We start from the raw sequence: 15705 nt of genomic DNA on the forward strand, positions 1-15705 counted from the left end.
GAGTTAAAGGGAGGGAAGAGAAATGAGAAAAAAGAAGAAAGATATACTTTGTACAGGTACAAATTTCCTATGATCAGTATGAACACTATATATGGCAAATATGCACTCAATACCCTAAACAGTATCTCATATTTCTGAGAATGAAAGGAAAGATGTTTTTATGTTGTTCTTCACAAACATATGACAGGGCGACATGACAAGAGTAGCATGGAGCTTGCAATTCTGTTGTATAGAGACTTTATCCAGAAGAAGAGGAGGAAGTGCAAGGGGGGCAGAGCTGGCTGGATACCGTGGAAGGGGCATGCGTAAGACTCAGAAAGCCAGACTTAGCTGATTTCTAGCCTTGTGAACTGGGAGTAAAGCATATCATCATTTGGAGCTCCTTCTTCACCCGGAGTTGCCAATAACTGCCTTGCTAAACTTATTAGCTTATCTTTAATAAGGTGATTTGTATGAAAATGCATTGGAATATGGGGCATTATATTTGTGGGTTATCTAAAAGACTTCTTCATATAAAAGGCATCAGTATACTTTTTTTTTTTTTTTTTTTTTGCCTGAGAGCACAAACCCAAAACCATTGGTTAGTGCCATCAGGGCACCAACAGAACATGATGGAAAAACAGAACCTTGGAGCTTGGGAAATGGTCATTGGTTGTTTCGTAAGAAAATGAGCTTCCCAATAATGGAAGTGTGCAAGAAGTGGTTGGATATTTATTCTAGGATAATCATATCAAGTTGATGAAGCACCTACCCTGAAGGAAAACATCTACAACATCATCGGGAAATCTAAGGATTTGTGACCCACCACCAACAGGTCACAGGATTTAATGTGAGGATTTTTTAATTGTTGTTGTTGTTGTTTTTTGCAGTACTGGGGATTGAACTCAGGACCTTGCGCTTGTCAGGCAGGCACTTAATCTACTGAGCTATCTCCCTGGCCAACACATGACTTAAAATATACCAGCGTGGCAGTGATGTTACATTGGTTCACATGTGCATTCATGCACTTTGCCCTTCTGAGTTTTCCTTCCTTATACACGTGTCTTATGGCTGGAAGGTACAAATCAGAATAAGGCTAGCTGGAAGCTCAGGGATTAAAAGTTTGGCCCATTACATCAACCTAACTGTTGAGCATTTTCTGGTACCTGCTGTGCAAACCCCAATTCTATTTACTGGAGATACAAAGAGGATTCATGGCCCAACCTCAGAGATGGGGTTTTATTTTCCTAAAAAATCCAGAAGAAGTACAGCATTCTAGAAAAGTATTGACAAGATTGCGCTGTAAGTAGTATAATGCAGTAAAAAGGATAAAGGTATTTTAGAAATCTATCAAAGTGTGACTTGCTTTATCATGCTTCTACCTGACTAAACATCAGAACACTGGGGAAAAATGTTCAGGCAATGTGCAAGCAAATATATACATACCCCAGCCAACAATGCAGAATTTAAGGATGTATTTTCGGATATAGGTATTAAACACTTTGACAAGGGCCAGGTACATATGGAATGCTTCCAGGCCCATCCATGTGAATGAGACCAAGAGAAAATAATGAAGAAATACAGCCACTGAGATGCAGAGGCTTCGTGTGTTATACAGAGCAATCCATGAGTCCAGAAGGAAAACCAGGTTCAGCAAAAGGAGGGCAGCACATAGCTGGATGAGGATTTTGGAAGGGTAATCCCTCCGGATTTTTCTAAAAGGAAAGAGCAAGAAAAGAATTAGCATTATTTTCAGTCAACCCTTATATAAGCATATTTTTCAGGCTGTTTCTGAGTTCTAAGTAATTTATTTTATTCTGTGGTGAATGTATATATACATAAAATTCATCTCTTTTAAATAGGTATTGTACCAGGAGGACATTAAAGCCAACAACCGAGTAAAAATCTAAACAGACTTACCTCTGATAACCATATGGAAAAATTTGTGTTTACTTTTCTATGAGATCTTTTGCATACTGACTACTGACCCACTCTTTTCAATAGTTTGTAGTTATTTGACCATCCACCTCCTTCTCCTAAACTGCTCCTGGAAGCATGGCTGCTGCTTCTCATAAGAAGCTGATATATTCAGAATTTCAAAATATGCCAGATTCCCATATTATATTATTAATTAAAATAAGATCACAGACAGGAGGGTTTAAATTATAGTTAATATAATAGCATAGGAAAACACAGCTAATTGATAGCATGTACCTGTCGATGTATACAAAATTAAATCTGGGGAAACATTCTGAGTTAAGGTTAGTCTTACAGTAATTTAGTCTCACTAACCATAGTTCCAAAGCTCCACTAGACAGCTGTAGTCATAGCTATATCTTAGTTTGGCACTGAAAATAAATTTGTACATTTCCTGATCAGTGTCCAAAATATAACCCTAGAATCTACATATTGTCTCATTTAGTTAATGTTATAAGAATGCTTCTTTCTTTCTTTTCTAATAGAATATGTTAGAATTTACCATAAAACGTGACCAAAGGAACCCCTCTGATAAGCCTAGATTTTTTTGTGGGTGGTTCTTGCTTTGTGATATACAAAACCACATTCACTGAGTATCTATTTCTTTACAGCAAGGTTTTATATCCTCCTTCTTTATCTCTGTATCTTTTCAGTATAATTTATATTTCTATTTTATTAATAATTCCATTTTACATAGTACTATGGTCAATTTCAGACCATAACCTCTTGGATTTCTAGATCTGCATCTTTTATTTATTTCATTCTCAATGTGAAGTAGGTACCAAGCATACTCTGGAGTGCATAGATGACCAAAACACAACTCTTGCTTTCACCAAGCTCACAGAACAGTAGAAGGAAGCAAGTACAGAAGCCGAAAGGCCTCATAAAGTGTCTTATCTAGGTTCTCTGCTAGGTGGGTGTACAGGGCAGTTCAAGGAGGCACTTCAATTCTAAAGATGGAAGTGAGCACTGGGTTCTACAACACAAATTTTCAGCTATGGATACTCACTCAAAGGCTATGTAGGTGACAAGAGTAACTGACAGAAAAATTGAAGAAAGGCCACAACCAATATATGTGATAAATGTCAGAGCCATCATTTGACCAGATGGTAAGGATGTCCGAGATAAGTCCTGTAAAAGAAAATATTTATTTCTATAATAAAATATTTTTAAACAATAGAAGTCATGATTTATGTTTATGGAATGTGCTAAGTACCCATTCACACTCTGTAACCAACTTAAGGAGGCCGGCAGAATTTTCACGGGATGAACATATGGAAAATGAAACCCAGAGAGGTTGTGTAATTTGCCTAAGGTCACACACTTAGGAAGTGGAATCAAGGCTCATATTCAGGTCCGTCTGACTCCAAACTGTGTACTTGGTCATTGCATTTTAGTATGCTGGAAAAGCACTGGACTATGAGCTTAAAGAGTGGCATTTGCCTTCTGGCTCTTTCATCTGAGTTCTGTGACTATGGGCAATCCTGTAAGTCTGACTTTTAATTTAAATAAAATGCCAACAACATTGTCCCATTCTGTAGGACTACTGGGAAGGTTCAATAAGATCATTTACATCAAAATTTTTGCAGAAGTTTTAAAATGTATTGCAAACTAATCAATTTCATTCTAATCTGAAATCCTTAGTCCTCTTTGCCATAAAGGAGAAAATCTTGAATGTGACAATATGATGTGAAACAATATTTGACCATTAATCTGTCAATTTGATTGGATTGAGAAATGCCTAACAAATTAGTGAAAAACACTGTTGGGTATGCCTGGGTGGGTCACAGAGAACCCACTCTGGGAACTATATAAAGTCCCTGGTGCCTTTCCTCTATGACACTGTTCCCTATTCTGCTTCCCACCTGTCACGAAACAAGCACTTTTCCTTCACTACATCCTTCTTTCATGATGCTTTTGCCTTTAAATTGTGAATGTCAGGTGGTTTGTCTTAGAGTTGTGAAAGCTAATACAACTTATATTCCATTTATACCATACTCAAATAGTTCCCTTCAGATGCATTCACTTATTAGAAGAGGGAAGATTGAGTTTAGTTATAGAAACAATGAAAATCCATTCAGAAAGGCGTATGAGATTGTATTTTGTTTGGTGATGCTAGAGGAAAATGTAAGACAGTTATACTATTAGTATCTCTTAGTTCATTAAAAAAGGAATTTTTTTTTACTAATATCGAGTGGCGAAATTTGAGTGCTCATATCTTGTACTCTGAATAACTACTTTAAGCCTAATAATATATACTGAATTAACTATATTATTTTTCTATTCCTTTGTCATGAAATATTTTATATTAATTTTGTTGAGAAACAAATAGCAATGAGACAGTTTCAAAGCCGATTAGTAGGACAGTTTCAATAATTAATACATTTCATATTGTTGTCTTCATAGTGGTTATTCATAGTGCAAGATGCAAACATGATATCCTGTCCAAATACTATTAGTACAAATCTTTCTTCTCATTGAATTAAGAGAAAGTAGCTGTATATCTATCCTAACTATTTTACGTATACAGATACAAAATGGTCCTTCATTTCTATCCCCTTTTTTTAAATGGTAGTGGAATACCCATCTATGTCATGAAATTTTGTCTTAATTTTTTTCTATAAAATATGAAAGAACAGAGGAATTTCATTGGGTACAATTTGCCATACTATTATAAGCTTTCTGTCATCTATCCACATCGTTCATTAGATTAGGCTTTCTGACATGATGCCCAGCCATCCCTCACACCCAGAACTTGAGGCCATGGACCATGCATGTGTTACCAATAGGACACCGAAGCTAGTAAGGTGGCTGCAAGTACAGATGGTTTCATTCAGCCTCCTGTCTTTGACAGAGCAGCCATCAGATGACCAGCCTCCTTTACCACCTGTTGGCATTGAGAATAATATCCCATCAGCAAGGCCACAGCACCAATGAATCCCTGCTTCTCCCACTCACTTGTAAGACCTTGGAAAGGTTTTGGCTGGAACCTACCATTTCTTCCCAAGTCCCAAAATACACATTTCAATGTTAAATCATCCTACAGTAGAAAGATAAATCAGGATTAATTATCTGAATTGAAAGGCAACTGGAAAAAACAATCATATTTTAAATTTCAAAATCTTATGCTTGATTTTTTGAGTTACATTTTATGTGGTCCCTAAATGTAAGTGATCCCCAAAGAAGTCAATGCTCCTTCATTGTACCAGTTGTGCATAGGAATCACCTTGGATCCTCATGGAATGGCACATTCTGACTTGGCAAGTCTGGGACGGGCCTGAGAGTCTGCATTTCTAGCCAACTCCCACATGACACTGATGTGGGTCTGCAAGGCACATTTCAACAAGTGAGGTTATAACTGAAGCTCAATGTGAACTAAACATAGAGATGGTCTCTCTTTGGAGGTGAGAATCAGACCTGCAGGTACAAAGCTACATGCACTGAAAGTCAGCAGTTGATAAGAGCCTGATTTTGCACCAATCCTTCCCTGAAATCAGGTGGTAAATTATTAGGCATGTTAAAAACTTACAAGTGATCACACAATTCTAGTCTTACACTTTACTCCAATGAGTTCAAGGTTCCATCTGCTAGATCTGCCCTTTCCAAGCCACATTTCATGGGCACAGTTTGCACAAGGTGTTCCTGGTCAGCGAGCAGACCAGACTGGCCTCTGCTCACCTGGCTCAGCTCGATGTGCCTTAGTGTGACTGTCACGTTTCTTGTCAAATTCTTGACAGTCAGGTTTGCAACACTTGATGATATGACATAGCTGACCAGAGAGATGTTCTGCAGGGAAGGATCCTAGCATAGCAAAGAATTAGCAAGATCAGAAAGCAAATGACATATCATTAGAGTTTTAAAGCTAGAAGGGAAACTAAGGACTATTTAGTCCACACTATTTATTTTACCACACAGGTCAGAAATTATAGGTCAGAAAGCAAAGTGGCTTTCCCAAAGGACCACAATTACAACAGAACTTACACTACTATAATGTTCTAAATACTGAGTTAAGTTGCACAGATTGACATAACAGGATCTCATGAATCTTTACTTAACTTCTCTGGCCCTCCATTTGCCTCATCTATAAAATGGGATGACAATAGTTCTTCTCACAGGGTTGTTGAGAGAATCAAAGTCGACATTTATAAGTGCTTAGGACAATGCTTAGCAACTGGTGAATACTATGTGGCAGTTATTTTTCACTATCACCACCAGCATCATTAGGTTATGAATATAATAGCTGCAGAGTTTCAATTCATTTGACTTGTGGCAATCTTAAGAACATGTGAGTGTTAAATCGCATCCTCTCACCTCCAAACAAACCCCAACCAAAAGCACTAAGCAGCAACCTTACCTGAAATAGGGCTGGTGTTTCAAAAAAATTGAACTGAACCCTGGAAGCTAGCCCCACATCACTAGCTGGCAAATTACTCATCAACGATGAAGGCAGGGTAATAGCACCAATACTACTTTCAGGAGCCTGAGTTTGCAGAGAAACCTGAAAGATCAAGCGGGAAATAAAACTGGAGCTAGGATAATGAGGAGATGGAAAATGTAACTCGGGTGGAGGGGCTTAGAAGGGCTCGATCTGCGGTACTCCCGAGTACATGGGCTTCTGCTTCTGGCTCTCTGACTGCTACTAAAAAAAAAAAGGATGTGAAATAAAGGGATGAGGCTTCCAGGAGGAATGGAATCACTTTAGGGAGACGCGGAAATAGTCAAAAAATATAAGGAGACTCATCCCAGGCAGGCCCCAGCAGCAGACATACTGAATTAGCATCAGCGAGGGTAAAAGCTGCATAGAACCCCATAGGACATTTCAAAGGAGGTCTATGAAAATTCAAAAGCAACACGTGGACTTCCTTGGATTTTTCCAGCTCTCAACTCCTTTAACAGGTACAGAAAAACTACTATAAGCAGAACTGATCTTTGGCACCACTAAACAACAGTGCAGTTATAATAATACTTGTCAACATATTGAAATGGCCTGCCAAGTAGCTGATCTCCTTGCCTAGCTCTACCAACTATCTAGCATCTTTCCCTGAAAATCACCCCAGCACCTCCCCCGCAAAGCTTCCAAAATCCAACTGCTAAAGGGTTAACAGGACATTATTGGGATATATGACATCTGCTCCAGCCAAGGTCAATGTCATTTTGTTTTTCTTTTGAGTGCTGGGGACCGAATACAGGCATACAAAACACTAGGCAAGTTCTTTTATTGTTGATTCTATGGTGCTTTGGCCACTGTTCTGGATGTTACGTATTATGAACTTCACTCTGGTGATGAGCAGCAGTTACCTCAGTCTGGAAGTACAACAGGGGCTACATCATACACAAGAAAATGGTTTTGCTTTCACCATAAGAAAGGAGATTGTACCTTAAGATTTTCAGGGTCTTGGGCCGCAAAAGTAGTTGTATTGAAATCACTGGCATTCACTCTCAGCACAGCCAGAGCCAAAGAAGGGGAGGTTAGACTTATGGTCTTGCTTGAAAAATTGAGCTGTAAGCCAATGTCATCGACTACTTTTATCAATCTGTAAAGATAGTTGGCAGTTTAAATTTAGCACTCGTACTTTTTTCTTTTTTCTCATTTTTCTTTCTCATTCAAGCAGAATAGAGGGTAGCAACTTGAGAAGTCATTACGAAATTAGTTTTTGGCAGAAAAATCACTAATCACCTGAGCAGCATCTCTAGTATTAGAAAGTCCTCTCTCAGCACCTCTTTGGCTTGTTAAGTCTTACCTTTGAGCCAGAGGGGCCAGCAAGGCAGGTGGGCTATGAAGCAGTCTGCTGACTTGGTTTATCATTTCACCAGCGATGTCAGGCTCCACACTGCCTAAGGATAGAGCCCGCTCCATCTGGGACACTTGGCTCTCAAGATCAGAAATGTAGCCAGTGTTGACAACTTCTGTATCAAAGAGCCACATCATTGCACAAACACAAGATGGAAAAAAGACATTAGTAAAGATAAACACATGTGGATTTCATGATTGGGCTAAGACACTCCTAAGTACTTGACCCAGAGAAAAGAAAACATACATCTTAAGAAAATTTGGTCATGAACAATTATGTTGGCCTTTTTCTTATTAGTTCCAAACTAGAAAGAACTGAAATATTTAACAACTGGAAAATGAATGGACAGACTTTTATATGATCCATACAGTGGAATATAATTTAGTGATTCAAATGAATTAACTGTAATACAATTAATAGCATGGATGGATCTCCAATTTTCTGACACATTATACTAAGTGAAAGAAGCCAAATTCAAAAATCTACATAAGAGTACTACATTATTCTCATCATACAACATTCTAAAATGGTAAAACTAGGAAAAAATAAGTGATTAGTGGTGGCCAGGGGCTGAGGGGTACGTGTGTACTTCAAAGGGACACAGGGGAACTGGGCCTAGTAGAAAGTTTTATTCTTAGCATCATGCTCTAACCAACTGAGCTAACCAGCCAGTTGGAAAGTTATACTCTTTACTGAGGATGGTCACATGACTGTCCTTATCCAACTGCACAGTATGTTGAAAACTGTTATTTAACCATATGCCTGGATAAATTTTACTATATATAAATTATACTTCAGCAAGTAAATTAACTAAAAAGGTAAAAGCACATTAGTGTATTTGGTACAATCCACAGAAGCACAAGTGTACTTGTATTTCTCTAGTATCATGTATACAGGATTTTATGTGGGCCACTAGAGGTCTTTTGTGAAAAAGAAATGAAATCAATGGATACTACAGGTGAGAACACTAAACGTTCAGGAGGTAAACTAAGTCCTTTGGACAAAGGCATGGAAAGATGAAATGAAACCAGGGTTCCCTGCACCCTACCCATTGTTGTATTACTTCACATTGCCTTTGTGGGTGTTATCAAATGTCCCAGTTTTAAATGTTTCATGATAGGAATACAAATAAAAGAATAAAACATATCCCTCTGGTCTCTCCTTATAAATTTAGGTCAGCTTTTCAGTAAATAGTTTTCTGTTGTCAAATATGTACTGAATCAAAGGGCCTCACCTCACACCCAATAACTACACCCAGATTTTCTAGTGAATCATCATTTGGCTATTGCATACATGCAGTGCAAGTAGTACACCTATTAAGTAGTACAGCTATTTAAACAGTGGCTCTAAAACTTTTCTCTTTCCTATGACTCTGGGAGAATTGTACTGGTTTATACAATGTCTCTCTTACTCCCACCTGTGTAATTAAATACAGGCTACCAAAATTACAGGAAGACTTTTGACTATTTTTATGCTGGATATGAAATGCAGGGCCTTGCATGTGCTAAGCAAATGCTTTATCACAGAGCCACATCCCAGCCCTGTACCTGCTGTGCTGAAAGCAGGTCAGTGATATAATAAAGTTCATTTCATGCCAGTACTTACAGTTCTAGTACTTGAAGTCCTACACCCACCATCTGCAAAGGGGCCTAGCTGCAGAACACCAGAGATGCGCTTACTCTAAACACACTCCAATCTCCTGTTCAAGTCATCACTGGGCCTCGTCACAGTACTAGGGGTGTCCAAGAAGCGTAGACTAGAGGTGGAAGGGACGTGTTCAGGAAATGAGCCCAGTGAACTGTCCCCTTCAGCTGTTGGAATGGGGTGCTGTGTAGACAGTCCTCCAGTAACAGGTCTTGAATCCTTTCTTCTTTGAAATTGTTTTCTTTTTTATCTGTATTTTAGGGAAGGGTCTACAGGATCTTCAGGGTCTTACTACTAGATCAGACTCGTACTGATCCGCCTGTTTACAGCCTCCCAAGAGCTGGGATTACAGGCACGTGCCACTATGCCCAGTCTCGATTGCTGTCTCAGCTAGCCCCGGGGGTGGGGCTGGCACGGCAGACCTGGGGATCGAAAAAATCTCCTGCACCTACTTGCAGGCACTGTAATTTGCTGAGCTATTTGGCTGGCCCTGAAATTGTTTTCTAATCTATCTTTGATTTAATAAAATTATTAATAATAGCCTGGGGTTATTAGCATAAAACTACCATTGAAAAGGTAATCATGTGTTATTATATGGTTATAAACATTGCTTTCAAGCTACCTGTTGTTGGGTTACTTGTACTTCCTATCAACACTTGAAAAATGCCTGTAAGTTTCTGTATAGCTGTTCTACTGACTCACATGGCTGCATAACAATTATTGTGTTGAGGGAACATATTTTATCTAGCCATTCCTCTCCTAGGGAATCTACAGCTTACTGTAATGCTCCAATGTACATCTTTCACACATTTCTTGCTTTTCTTCTGTTCTCCTTGGAGTAACACCACAGGTACAGGAGGCTCCCTTGATGTTTCTTTGCAAAGTGTACTATGTTGATTCTAAGGGTGAACTAGAATAGCTTTGGAATGATGGGAATTGTAGTAGGCCAAATGAATGCATTTTAATACTTGTGTATTCTTCTTCAACCACTGAACCGTCCCTCAACTCAAACCCTAATGATTCAGTAAGTTTGCCTTGAAAAAGGCCACATTCATTCAAATTTACTTAAGACAGATCAATGCAAATTGAAAGAAATAAGTCATTTGGCAGAAGTTCCAAACGCCCTGGGGATGCTGGCATCATGGTGGAAGAGGTAGGGACCACAATCTGAGCTCCACTTTGATGTCACCTCAAACTTGGCTTTGTCTTTCATCCTCCAAATTCTGGAGAAGAGCTGCTTTTTTTTATTCAATGAGATGAAACTCCAAAGACTATACAGAACTCTCTTCTTTCCCTCTTTCTTTTAGCTCTGTACCACCAAATCCTTTTTGCACCTGGGAGCCCTTGGCAGTTTCCATGATATTCTCACACTGCCATTTTTCAATCCAGGGCAGTTCAAGGGATTATTTCCACCTTTACATATAACAGCCTAGGTCAGGAGGAGTCAAACCACTTGTCCCAGATCATGCTGCCTGCGAGAACCTATGTTTCAGTCTCCCAAATGTTTCTTCCCTTTCAGAAAAAGCAGGCTCAGTGTGACCTTATTGCAGATCTTAACATTTTTTTGAGGTAGCTAAAATCCCCAACTACTATAGGAGCAGCTTGGCTCTTTTTACTTACCAGTCTTTCCAGAGGTTGTGCTGATGGTGATGTCATTCATAGGGACAGACGTGGTGAGGGAAGGAGTCGAGGACCTCACAGGTGATGGGGCATAAGAATGATCAGTTTGGGGCAGCAGGGAAGAGGCAGCTCTAGATTGAGTGGGCATATCAATGGCAGAGCTGGAAAGTAGGGGAGCTGAGGGCTGGGGAGAAGGAAGGTGACCCTCCAGGGCCAGAGAGGGAGTGTTCTGGTTCACAGAGGTCTGATTGAGGGGTTCAGTCAAAGAGAAGGCACTGGAGATCTGGGAAAAGTTGGTGGACTGAGGCACAAATGCTATGGGCTTGCTTGAAGAAAATGATGCACCACGTGAATGATCAATGTGACATTCAATGGACTCCTGCAGATCACTAAAGCAAAAATCAGAGAGATACATGTAAGGTACATAAGAGTTACAAAGATGGTTCCCTCTGGCAACCATCTGAAACCACTGAGTTGTCATGATTGCATCAGAGATCTGCCACTTTTGGTTTCTGCCATTTCTCTGTGCTCCTTTCTGCCATTTCTCTGTGCTCCTGGCACTAGCCCCTGCCCATTTCCATCACCTACTTTCAGGGAGACAAATTAATGTTCTTTTGGAATCTCCACTTCTGGTTCAATAGTTTACTATTGCTCTGAAGCTCTGCGCCTTATCATTTATGACTCAATGGAGGGAATTTTGTTATATTTCCATGTACTTACATGGGGGAGGAAATTGTTAAATGCCCCATGACCCAATAGTTTCCATATACTAGAAATCTATGTCAATCGAGTTCATTTGCTACAGCCTGGCATAGTGGTAACTGGCACATGGTAAGGAACAAAGAAATGTTAGCTGAATGAAAGAATAAATCAAGCTACGGCCAAAGGGTGGTAAATCAGCTATGCTTCAATGTTGCTTTAGCTTAGTGATCCTCAACCTTAGCAATGCATGAGAACTTTAAAAATATAGACAGACAAATAGATTTTTGTGCTCTACTCCTCAGTAACTAATTAACTTGGTCTTAGGATACAGTGTAAGAGTTCCAGGCATATGTACTTTCTAAACTCTCAGGTGATTTTCCTGAGAATCAGAGGTTGAGAAAAACTCATCTTTTATGTACCTAACACTCTTGGGGCATATTACGAGGACAAGCAACTAGAGAAGCCTCTAATAGACCCAGTATTAGATGAAGACTTAGAATCCCAAAGAGAATATGTTCTTGGTGAAAAGGAGAGAGGACTATTAGGTGGAGAGGCCCCAGGCAAATCACAATCATAAAGGAAAACACTGGCTTAGTTCAGTCTGGTCCATACTTAGCCACAGGCCTCCCCACAACCCCTGAGCTTCAGGGGTGTCATATAGTCCAAAAGATGATACACTGAGCTTTGTTACTTGTCTGGACATTTCACCTGCACTTCCGAGCCTCCACTCTCTAAATTGTATACCATAGTGACCCATATGACCAAGTCAGGGAAAAGGTGCTTTGCAAAGTGTGAATTAAGTGCTCTTCACAAGGATTATTTTTTGGCCTGCTCAGGATACCTTAAGGGCATGTCTGGTAAGGCATGAAGATCTGGAGATCAAACCACAGAATTCCGAGCCTGACTGCTTTGCTTAAGCAGGCACTTAAACAACTGAGCTAATGGGCAGGCCCCCTTATGTGCTCTTCAGATCCAGAGTTAATATCTGGTTTTAGCCCAGCAGTTCTCAAACATGGCTGCACCTTAGGATGATCCTACTCAGTAGTTGTAAAAACTCAAAAGCCCAGGCTGCATCCCAGACCTATCTCTGAGGGTGGGAGTTAGGCACTTGTCTCTTTGAAACTCCCCCCAACAATTCCAACATGCACCCAGGCTTGAGAAACACTGCATTCATCTACAGCCTAGATTCTCAATCTTCCAAGTGGAGTCCAGGGACCAGCAGCATTGGCCTTAGCCAAGAGTTTGCTAGAAATGCAGACTTTCAAACCATGACCCAGTTGAGCTACATGCCAATCTCATGTAGCAGATGCTCAGTGAGTGATATGTATAAGGAATGTTGATGTGCTGATCTAATCCACTTCCTAGTTTTATAGAGATCTCAGTGCTTCCTCATTCTACATGGAAGTTTGAAGGTAAAAACTACCTGCTCTACAACATGGATACGCAGCTAGTTAAGGATACAACCTTAGCCAGACACTGGATTTACATTCTGCTCCCTTTTCTATCACCTTTTTCTTCCTAACATCTCTCTGAAAGGGTAGGAACTGAGGGTCAGAAGGGTCACTCTCTTCCTCAAGAGTGGTAGTATTTTCCTCCTATCCTGATGCTTCCCAAATATCTACTTCTCAAATAGGGCTCAATCCTCTAGCTTATTGGGGAATGTTATGCTTAATGGGGCATGATCATTTACTTCATATTACAAAACTGCTACGAGTTCTTAAGACTTTTCACTATTTTGTGAGGCCAGTGTTTTAATATATCCGAGAAGTATGGGCAGACAAGCTACACTGAGCCTTCTGTTCCTATATGGGAAACTTTAAATATATTCAAGAAAACCTGCCTTTTTGTCAAGTAAATTTTTTACCTGGCCATAGAATATGCTACCAAGTAAAAGAAAAAAAGAGAAAAAGTAAAAGGTAAAATATTCATCATGTCAGCAAGCAGGTCAATCATGGGCAACCACAGTAAACATTTCCATTCATTTCTTTCCCATTTTTCCTGTGTGTATTTTTATACCTTTGTGAACACATCATACATGACTTTGAGTCTTCTGCTATTTTGGAGAATCTATCTCTGTTTCCCTCCATTAAAAAAATTTTAAGGCAGTATCAATTTTAGTTGCACATTAGAATCATCAGAAGGGATTCAAAACACTATCTAGGCTATTTCCCAGATGAATTAAATTCACATCTCTGAGGACCATAAGTGGTAATCAATATTCAACTTTTTAATTTCAATTAATTTTAGGCTAACAGAAACACTACAAAAACAATACAGAGAGCTCCATTACCTTCACCTAGCTTCTTTCAGTGTTACCAGTTAACATCCAGAATTAGACCAAATTAGCTGTCATACTATTGTATGCTACAAAGGTAGCACCTTAAGCCATGGGTGTACTTTTCTTTTTTTACCTTGTTTTCATACTTTTCTGCTGGATGGTTAAGACCAAGATAAAAGCAAGACCTATATAAGAAGAAATGTAACTTTTGTACCTGCCAAGGTCAGTCAAATCCCCTCAGGGTTTACGCTGAAACCCTGTACCACAGTTTGTAGATCCTTTGTCAGGGTCAGCCATGTGGATGAGACATGGCCATTGCTTGACCAATTTGCTCTCTGTGAAAGCCTGAGAGAATGTTTTCTCTCCAGGTGACTCTCCTTAGGCACACTCTACATCATCAATCACTTTCCTCTGTTGCCCCATCTGTAAAAGGCTCACATCAACAACTTCTGACATTGCCAGTCCTATGGATAACCCACTACTATTATGAACTACTGGACTATATTGGATTATTTTGCTGAATTCACGTACCTACAACATTTAAATGGCAATGGGATACCCATCTCTGACAAAACTAAACAAAAAAAGGAGATACAAATGCAGGACCATTTTGTATCTGTATATACAAAATAGTTAGGATAGATATACAGCTACTTTCTCTTAATCCAATGAACAGAAAGATTTGTACTAATAGTGTTTGGACAGGATATCATGTCTGCATCTTTTACTATGAATAACCACTATGAAGACAACAATATGCAACATATTATTATTATTATTTAATGACAGCACATTTATTTATTTATGTGTATTAATTATTGAAACTGTCCTACTAATCAGTTTTGAAACTGTCTCATTGCTATTTGTTTCTCAATAAAAATAATAAAAAAACATGGGTGCAAAATGGATGTTTTAATAAATGGTGGGATCACTGGGAAACACCAGAAAAGATAAAACTCAAATCCATATCTCACACCATGCACAAGAATAATTTCCAAGGGTTAGGCTGGCAATTAGACATTAGCTGGGAGATGAACGAAGAGTCCACAATAGCAATGCTGTGCCAGTTATAACGAATAAACAAAGGTCTCAATGTATAATACATCTATAATCATTTATTAGGTCTCATACACAAAGACATAGAGCCTCTATTTCTAGAACAAGGCATACAGCATTTTGGGGATGCACAGCCCAATGATATCAGGAAGAAAAAGGAAATGTTCTTTAAAGGCACTTCAGCCTTGGACTGGTCCTGGTTTACATTAAGAAGTTAACTTTCATAAATTTCTTTTTTAAGTTTCTTAAATGATTGAAGTCCCTGTAGAGGATATTTTGCAATTCCAAAGTAGCTTCTAAGTAAAATGATAATAAGCCTAATTACCTTGGTTCTGTGAACTCCCAAAATAATTCTTGTGCACATAAAAAAAATATTTATACATACACAGGGTACAGATGCCTTTGTGGCACTGCCTGCCCTCTTGTTTGAATGCATAACTCTCTCAATATCTAATTTATAATAAATTTTATCTAGACTTATGCATGGCCACCTATGTGTCTTCAATTCTTTTATCAAGGGTACAAAGAGTAGGGGACCAAGGAAGTGAGGAGTCGGTTCCTTGCTACATCAGCAACTTCCCAGTGATATCCTTTTGGTGCCATGACTCGGCTCATTGATTTCTTGAGTGGTAGATTAGATCTCCTATGCTCCCACTC

General features: G+C 39.2%; 1 protein-coding gene across 7 annotated transcripts in view; it reads right to left on the bottom strand.

The window, feature by feature from the left end:
- The window catches only part of Adgrg2 (adhesion G protein-coupled receptor G2), a 136642-nt gene that overhangs the window by 18729 nt on the left and 102208 nt on the right, over window positions 1-15705 (bottom strand). For 4 of the 7 annotated variants that reach the window (XM_023719564.1, XM_023719563.1, XM_023719561.1 and 1 more), the window contains 9 exons: window positions 11013-11401; window positions 7698-7863; window positions 7334-7490; window positions 6311-6454; window positions 5635-5757; window positions 4951-4996; window positions 4740-4843; window positions 2966-3087; window positions 1426-1694 (listed from right to left, as the gene is read on the bottom strand). In XM_023719564.1, coding sequence (XP_023575332.1) covers window positions 1426-1694; window positions 2966-3087; window positions 4740-4843; window positions 4951-4996; window positions 5635-5757; window positions 6311-6454; window positions 7334-7490; window positions 7698-7863; window positions 11013-11401 — 1520 coding nt within the window. The remainder of the gene's footprint in view (window positions 1-1425; window positions 1695-2965; window positions 3088-4739; window positions 4844-4950; window positions 4997-5634; window positions 5758-6310; window positions 6455-7333; window positions 7491-7697; window positions 7864-11012; window positions 11402-15705) is intronic. The other 3 variants (XM_023719565.1, XM_023719562.1, XM_023719560.1) reach the window with 1 other exon arrangement.

Source organism: Octodon degus, unplaced genomic scaffold (assembly GCF_000260255.1).
Source record: "Octodon degus isolate 3935 unplaced genomic scaffold, OctDeg1.0 scaffold00069, whole genome shotgun sequence".
Taxonomy (NCBI): domain Eukaryota; kingdom Metazoa; phylum Chordata; class Mammalia; order Rodentia; family Octodontidae; genus Octodon; species Octodon degus.